Raw genomic sequence first — 8,267 nt, 5'->3', positions numbered from 1 at the left:
AACTCCTGGCCTCAAGCAATCCTCCTGCCTTGGCCTCCCAAAGTGCTGGGATTACAGGCATGAGCCACTGTGCCTGGCCCAACACATCCTACTTGAGAAGAAGACTATGACAAATTGGCACATGCCCTAGCTTGAGGGATCACAAACTTCTCCCTTAAGTTCCTCTTAGATTCTGGAGGCCCAGTGGGGGCTGGGCATATCCCAGCAGGGAGCAGAGGCTCGCATAGCCCACCACATTCCCTGTATCCCTAACAGAGGGTTGGGGACTCAATCCCCTGGCTTGGTCAGGATCCTAGGAGGTGGTACATAGGTCTAGATGCCAGGCCTGCAATGAGGGCTTTCTCCCTAGAACTATAGCATCTTGCGATTTCACCACCCATGGTATAACCCTATCATCCCCGGGCAGGTGAGGTCATTGCTGCTGGAGCAATGTGACATCATCGGAGCAAAGTAATGTCAATCACCTAAGGGAGTGAGGGAGTGAGAGATAGAAGGATGTGAGGGGAGGATATAGGATGGAGCAGAGAGTAGTGTATGGGAAATGGGTGGGCAGAGGAGCAAGCCAAGGAGGGACACCAGACAAACAGGGAAGCAGGGAGACAGTGGCAGGGGTGCCTCAGAATCAAGGCTGGAGGACTTGGGAGATGTTGGGTTGGGGGTGGGACTCACATTATTGGCCTTCATGCCTCCCTGGCCCCGGCGGCCAAAGTGGCCGGTCAGTCGGTGTAGGACAGTACGGCTCCGTCTTCTGGCAGACCGGAATTTCCAGGTAGCTCCCCTTCTACCAAGGGAGTTTTCTGTTGGGAAGAAAGGTGCAGAGATATGTTGGGGCACATCCCATGCGGCTGGGTAGGCGAGGGCTTCTGACCATTCACACTGCCCATCCAGACTTGCCGTTACCATGATTACTGTCCCTGCGGCCTCCTTGGGGGCCAAGTCCTGGGCTTCCACTCTGAGTGATATCCTTGAAGGAAAAGAGGAACAGCACGACCTCCCCCATCTCATTCTTGATGGGCATCATGTCCAGGAGGCACCAAAAGGCCGAGCCTGTAGGCATCGAGAAAGGGAGGGAGGAGCATGGGCAGCCCCGTGGCATGCCTTTCTCCTCATCCCCCTCATCCTCCTATACATAGTTAAGAGCTTGGCAAAGCAAGAGCAGAAAGGAACCTCAGAGATTCTGTCAGCCGTCTCCTTCATCTTTCAGATAGGGGAACCCAGGACCAGAGAGGTCAGGGATACGCGCCGTCACAGTCAGCTTGTGGCAGTGTGGGGACAAGCACTCAGACTCCTACTGTGCCCAGTGCCCTCTGGATAAGGCTAGAGGCCTAGGCAGGGCTGCAGGGTGGGGTGGGCCCCCTCACCATCCTTGCGGTAGAAACAGATTTCAGCGCGGTGCTCCTGGTGGCCCTCCAGGGCTTTGTGCAGACGCTGCAGGGCTGGCTCACTGGTCTCTGGGCCATAGAGGAAACGGCAGCTGCAGGTCTTCTGCATGACTTCGGTGCGACCGTAGCCTGTGAGCTCGCAGAAGCCGTCAGAGCAGTAGACGATGGGAAAGCCCCGTGGGCCCTGTGCGTTGGCTAGCAGGAAGTTGCTGTCTGTGGGAAGAAGAGATCAAGGTCAGGTCAAGGCTGCGAGGCGAGCTAGCTTCCAGGTAGACAGCACCTCCCTTAAGTTGGGGTTAGAAGTCACAGAGCCAGAAGCTTCCCAGGTTTCCATGTTGCTCCTGACCCCACTTTGGGATATTCTGAATTGAGAATAGGAAAAGATAGAGCAAAGAGACAAGAACTTAACACAGGACTTAAGCAGGGTCTAACGGGGAGTTGGAGAAGGACCCCAGGAGGTCATGCCATCCAACTGGTGAGCGGTCACTGTAGAAGGCAGCATAGCATGGTGAGTAAGAGCCTGGGCTCCTGCAACCCTCCACTGCCACTTACTGACTATGTGACTTTGGGCAAGTTGATGACCTCTTCTGTGCCTGAGCTTTCTTTATTTGCAAAGTTGGGTATAATAGGCCTTCCTCACATGGTCGTTGTGAGAGTTACATGAGCTAACTTGGGGAGAACAAGTCCTAGCACATAGTAAGTGCTACTCTGAGAAGGTGAAATTGTTCCCCCACATTCGCTTGGCTTTCTTCCTATTACAGAGTAAGCAGGGCAGAGATTCTGATGACACCACACCTATTTTATTGATAGGAAACCAAAAGGCAGAGGTTATCCAAACTCACAGATCTCCTTAGTGTGGGGGCAGACAGTGATGAGTGGTGTCCTCTTTCCCTGCCTTCCAGGAAAGGTCCACTTTTTAGCATTCTTGTAGCTGCTTTCGGGGGATCTGCCCCAGTGCTCAAAGTCTAACGGGAGAGGGCATTGAGCATATAGCTCCAGCACCCTCCAGCAGCAGAACCCGAGCTGTCTTCCTTCAGCTCAACTGGGGGGAGGCCAGGGGTCTCCTGTGGGCCATTCAGGGACAGAGACTCAGCTAAGAGGTGCGGCCTGTGACACAACCAGTCCTGGTGCTCTAGGAGGGATGACTGTCTGGGGGCAGGGAGGCTAATGGGGACACTGAAGGTGCCTGGGAGGCACTGGGCTCTGGGCACAGCCGCCTTCTTCCATCCCAGGGCCTGTTGCCCCGGTGATGGGCGCTATGGAAACAAGGGGGGAGGAAGGGGGTAGGGCCCTGCGGCTCAGTTTCCGCCCTCGGGTACCGCTCCCTCACCCTCCAGATCCCGGCCAGGGTTCCCGAGGGAATGGCAGGGTTGGGGGAGGTGAGGGCGGGGAATCTCTGGGCTCCAGAGTGGGAAGAGGGAATGGCGGGAGAAGAGGCGGGGAAGGAGTGATGCGGCTGTCCAAGGTGCTGAACCTGAAACCCAAGCTGCGTTGGGTGAGCCGGGAGTTCCTACCATTGCACAGACCGCTCCCCTCCTCCTGCCTCACCCACTTTAGACACTGACGCCCCACGATTTGGGGGCGCGCTACCTCAATCCAAACTAGGTCCTGCTGAAGTCTGATCTTTTCTCCTTTTTTTCTGGAGGCAGTGGGAGCTGGAGTCCCCAGAACGCCCGGCCACTTTGTCCCACTTCTGTGTCTCGGATACCCCCATACACGCCCCCAGCACAGCTCTGCCCGAGAGTGGGCGGCTCCCAAGGCCCCTCCTCCGCTCTGCCGCACAAAGAGCCTCTTTTGCCTCTAGTCACACCCCCTAACCTTGGACCCCGTGCTCTCGGCCCTTTCCCCTCCTCCCCTCGCAGGGCACTCCCTGCCCTGTTCCTGCACCGCGGCTTTGGGAGTTCCTAGACCCTCAACTCCATTCTTTCCCCTAGCCTCGGGTCTCACCACGTCCAGGAGACCCGAGACGGCGTCAAGGAGGCTTGGCCCCCAGCTTGAACCCCAAGCCCCGACCTCCGTCCCACTCACGCGTTCCGTCAAAACGGGTGGCGATGGTGTCCAGGAAGGTGTTTTGCGGGGCCAGCAACCCCTTCATGACCGGCATGGCCCCGGGGCGTGGGTTCAAGGCGCGGCGCTGGGTAGCTTTCAGCGCGGCCGGGCCGGAGGGGGCGCGCTGCTGGAAGGGCCGGGGCGCCCCATGCGCCCGCCTGCCTCCTCCCCTCCCTCTTACTGCCGCTGCCGCTGTGGCCGCCTCTGCTCCGAACCCCGTAGCTCTCGGCTCCGCTCAGCGCCGCTTCGGTACCCCCCCCCGCCACCTCCCCAAGGGCCAGGTTCTTCCCCTCGGGTTCGGCCCGCACCCGCCACGTGGCCCCACACGGGGAGGGGCCGCTAGCGACACCCGCACCCCTCTGGGCAGCCCTCCTCCCAGAGGGGAGCGGCCCACGCGTGTCTCTCGGGGAGAGAATTCGGGGCACGCCCACCGGGAGGGGAGGCCTGAAATGATGGGCGGGTCTTGCATAACAGACACGCCCTCTTCCAGGTGGCCACGCCCCCACACGTGGTTCCCTGGCTGCTCCCTGTGGCTCCACCTCGCGGGTTTTCCCGCGCGCCGTCCACGCTGGGCTGGTGTCTGGTTCACAGTGCCGCCTGCTGGAGTTGAGATATTTCGCAGCACCCCCAGGCCAGTAGCTCCAGTGTGAGATAGCAAGGGTTAAGAGGCTAGTTTGCTGGTAGAGAATGGATGATAAGAAGGCTTAAAACCCCAACTCTAGAAAGCAGCACTAACTCTTGCCTCCTTCCTCAGTTTTCCCAAGACACCCTGGCGAACTCTGCCTACTGAGCACACAGCATGGTGGAATGAAAAGAGCTTTGGAGTCCACCAGGTAGAGTCCCAGCTCTAGCCACTAATTGTTTGATAGCCTCTCCAAGCCCCAATTTCCTCATCTGTAAAATGGAGCTGATAATTCTTACCTGATGCAGTTACCGTGATAATGTAATACCGTAATGCATGTCGTTGGCACAAAATAAGTGCCTTGGAGGGCAGTTGCCTCCCTGTTTTCCCTCTTCCTACTGTCTTAATCCTCCTCTCTGCTGCCCTTCAACTGGAAGAGAGGCTGGAGGCAAGTTTGGGAGAAACTACCTCTGAAAAAGATAGTTTTGAGGTGGGCAGAGTCGTGGTTTGCAAATCTCCAAGGGTGCACAGGTGAACTTTGATCTCTGACTTCTCCAAGACGGAACCAGTACAGCAGCAAGAGGAAGCAAAGTGAGACTAGACACAGGACTTTCTCACTACCTATGCAGAAAATTGAGGCAGCTGAGTTCTGTGGCTGAGGGTGGCTGCTTCCCACGACAAAACAGCTGAAGCCAGTGAACGTGGGAACCCTAATGGGCAAGGAGGGCAGGCTAAATTCTCCCCACCCTCTGAGCTAGGTATTATCTGGGATGTTAGATTGCTAAGAAGGGCTGCATTTTTCTGTGTTCTACTTTTGTTGTTGTTATTGTTGTTCTTGCTGTTTTTGAGATGGAGTCTTGCTCTGTTGCCCAAGCTGGAGTGCAGTGACATGATCTCAGCTCACTGTAACCTCTGCCTCCTGGGTTCAAGCAATTCTCCTGCTTCAGCCTCCCTAGTAGCTGGGATCACAGGCATGCATTTCAATGCTCGGCTAATTTTTGTATTTTTAGTAGAGATGGGGTTTTGCCATGTTGGCCAGGCTGGTCTTGAACTCCTGACCTCAAGTGATCCGCCTGCCTCAGCCTCCCAAAGTGCTGGGATTACAGGCATGAACCACCGAGCTCAGCCTGAGTCTCTACTTTTGGATGTTTTATTAGTTTCCTAGGAATGCCATAACAAAGTATCACAAAGTGGGTGGCTCAAACAACAGAAACCTATTGTCTCACAGTTCTGGATGCTAAAAGTCCAAGCAAGGTCAGGTGAAGGTAGCGTTGGTTCCTTCTGAAGGCTGTGAGGGAGAATATGTTGCATGCCTCTCCTCTATCTTCTGGGGGAAGTGGGGGTGGGTGCTGGCAATCTTTGGTGTTTCTTGGCTTGTAGGAGCCAATCTCTACCTTCATGTTCACATAGGTTCTCCCTGTGTGCGTTTCTGTGTTCAAATTCCCTTTTTTATAGGGACACCAGTCACAGTGGATTAGAGGTCCTACCCCACTCTAATATGACCTCATCTTAGCTAATTGCATCTGGAAGGACCTTATTTCCAAATACACCCACATTCTGAAGTGCCATGGGTAAGGACTTCAATATATGGATTTTGCAAACACCAGTAACAGGTGTCTTTGACTGGAGTTGCAGTAAAATCTTGTCCTGCTCCTGCTTAAGAATGTCCTATGCCTCTGTTACCTACAAGACAAAGTGCAAAGCCTGATGATTTGTGAGAGCCTTTGGAGCTGGGCTGCACTGACTGTAACTGTGTCGCTTCCTGAGCCTCTCCACTCCCCACACCCTACACCCCATGATGCAACCATTCTGGATGACTCATTGTTGAAGTTCATATTCCCTGCCTTTTCAGCAGGATTGCCTCCCACCCCTTCCTAGCTGGATTCTGCTCCTCTATGCAGCTTGCCTTCCTTTCCTTTCCTTTCTGCTTTTCTTTTTCTTTTCTTTCTTTTCTTTTCTTTTCTTTTTTTTTTTTTGGACAATGTCTCGTTCTGTCGCCCAGGCTGGAGCGCAGTGGCCCAATCATGGCTCAGACTCAAACTCCTGGGCTCAAGCGATCCTCTCGCCCACCATACCCCGCTAATTAAAAAAACTTTTTGGAGAGATGTCTCACTCACTATGTTGCCTAGGCTCGTCTCGAATTCCTTGTTTCAAGCGATCCTCCTGCTTTGGCATCCCAAAATGCTGGTATTACAGGCGTGAGGGCTGCGACCGACTGGTTGCAACTTTCTCGCTCTCCTTCCCCTTCCGCGTCTCTGGGTGAAGTCCCCGCTACAGAATGCCTAGCAGAGCATCGTGGGAGTCCCGCATGCCCCGATCCAAGCATGCACCTGTGCAGTTATCTCTGTACCCCAGGGCCTTGCACTGGGAGCTCCCCAACCAAGAGTGTTTTCGATTCAGCCACGCAAAAGCCAAGGCTGGTGCCCCAGAGCCGGGCTTCCAGGCCCTCCCGCCCTCCGCAAGATGCTCTGCCGCCCCATAAGGGCAGGACGCGACCGCACAGGAACAGAGACCAGTCACACTAACGGAGACTCGTCTTTATTGCGGTTTTTCTGGGGGCTGACGCTGGGTGGGCAGAGGGCAGAGGCCTGGGCCAGGACAGGGCCCGAAGAAAGACTCAGATCCCGGACTGTCCCCCGGGCGCGACGGATGTGGCGGCCGCAGCGGGACAGTGGCGCCCGAGGCAGGGGCGCGGCGCTGGCTCTGCGCCTGCGCGGCGGCCCATGGTCAGGATGCCTGCGGCGTGGTTGCCGCTGGCCTGCAGGAGGCGCTGCAGCCGACCCTGGAGGCCAGGGGGCCCGGACCGCCGCTTGCCCAGCGTGAGGATGCCGGCCGCGTGATTGCCCGCGCCATGCAGCAGCTCGTAGAGGCGGCAAGAGCACGTCTTTTGACGACAGCAGTCGGGCAGGGGCTGTGCAGCCGCCCCGGGCGACAGCAGCGCGGGCGGCAGCAGCAGCAGCAGCAGCAGTAGCGTCACGGCGGCCCAGCAGACCTAGGGAAACGGAGACAGGGCGCTAGGGGTTTTCCCACGTCGTCCGCCACCAGCTCCCACGCCCAGGACCTACCCCGCTGGCTCCGCGCCCTCCCCGGGACTGCACTTCTCTCTGGCTGTCACTTAGTTCTCCTAGATTTGCGCCCTTCCTGGTATCGGGCTACTTTACCTGCTCCTCCTTCAAGATCCAGCAGAGCATCTCTTCCAGGAGGCCTTTTGAGACCCCCTGGGCAAAGTGAATCCCCCTCTCCTCTGGAGACTTAGGCCCCTGTGCCCCCACCAGGGCACTTACCACTCCAGCTAAAAACAGGCGTGTCTGTCTGCAGAAGAAGTTGTAAACTTGGGAAAAACCGGGCCCTACTGAGTGCCCACCACCTCCTCTCCACACCAGGGAAACACATGGAAATCAGGAACTAGCAAGACTCCAGAATGCTGTCTCATCTGCCTGCCCCCTTTCTGGAGTAACTGAACTCCGTGGCTTTGAACCAGTTTCCTGCCCTTTCAGAGGGCACAGCAGCACCCTTACCTGTAAACTGGGTATACTAGAAATAATTCCTACTCTGCAGGGCTGCTGGGAGGATGAGAAGAGCTGACAATAAAAAGAGCAAACGGAGCACCTGACGCATAGTAAGAGCTCAGCAAACACAGGCTCTTAGCAAAACAGCACCCAACCCAGTGTGAGCCAAGGCAGGTGCTCCTGCCTCAGAGCACACCCAGGAAAAGACCAAGAGTGGAGACACCTTTGGCCTTTCTTCCAGCCCTCTGAGCAAGCGCTAGTTTTGCTTCTCTGGGATGGTGAATCACCCCTCCGTCCCTGGGTCTTTACCTTTGTGGAAGGAAGGTTCATGGTGTCTGGCGCTCAAGGTGGAGTAGCCGGGAAAGGAGACGTCTGTGGTAGTTCAAAAAGCCAGGATCCTTGAGGCTGTCGATTGTGACCCTCTCCCAGGGGTCTGGGGTTTATAGTGCTCTGAGGTGGCAGGGAATTGACAGGCACTTGCGTCCACACCCAGGCCAGACAAAGGCAAGTCTAAGATTAGCCTCCTGCAGGGGGGCCGTCTCCATGCTGGGCCCAAGGAATGGCCGCTGCGGCGTTCAGAGGCCAGGGTTGGATCACTGTGCGCCTGATCACCCCCTTGTCTGTCTGCCTGCTCCCTGGAGATGGGGCGGTCTCCGGGCACTAATGAGGCCACCTTGCACCCAGGAATCTGGGAGCACAAAAGAG

General features: G+C 56.4%; 2 protein-coding genes across 2 annotated transcripts in view; both read right to left on the bottom strand.

The window, feature by feature from the left end:
- KCNH4 (potassium channel, voltage gated eag related subfamily H, member 4) overlaps nucleotides 1-3,486 on the bottom strand; it is a 21,072-nt gene extending 17,586 nt beyond the window's left edge. The window contains exons 1-4 of the mRNA XM_011929727.1: nucleotides 3,411-3,486; nucleotides 1,362-1,595; nucleotides 901-1,047; nucleotides 670-797 (exon numbers count right to left, since the gene is read on the bottom strand). Coding sequence (XP_011785117.1) covers nucleotides 670-797; nucleotides 901-1,047; nucleotides 1,362-1,595; nucleotides 3,411-3,486 — 585 coding nt within the window. The remainder of the gene's footprint in view (nucleotides 1-669; nucleotides 798-900; nucleotides 1,048-1,361; nucleotides 1,596-3,410) is intronic.
- Nucleotides 3,487-6,572: 3,086 nt separating this feature from the next.
- On the bottom strand, nucleotides 6,573-8,267 carry HCRT (hypocretin (orexin) neuropeptide precursor). Its single transcript, XM_011929725.1, has 2 exons — nucleotides 7,872-8,267; nucleotides 6,573-7,045 (listed from the first exon to the last, which is right to left on the bottom strand). The coding sequence occupies exons 1-2, from the start codon at nucleotides 7,890-7,892 to the stop codon at nucleotides 6,671-6,673; spliced, it is 396 nt and encodes a 131-aa protein (XP_011785115.1). The 5' UTR covers nucleotides 7,893-8,267; the 3' UTR covers nucleotides 6,573-6,670.

Source organism: Colobus angolensis, unplaced genomic scaffold, assembly GCF_000951035.1.
Source record: "Colobus angolensis palliatus isolate OR3802 unplaced genomic scaffold, Cang.pa_1.0 Scaffold83, whole genome shotgun sequence".
NCBI lineage: Eukaryota > Metazoa > Chordata > Mammalia > Primates > Cercopithecidae > Colobus > Colobus angolensis.
This window is presented reverse-complemented; position numbering and strand designations above follow the sequence as displayed.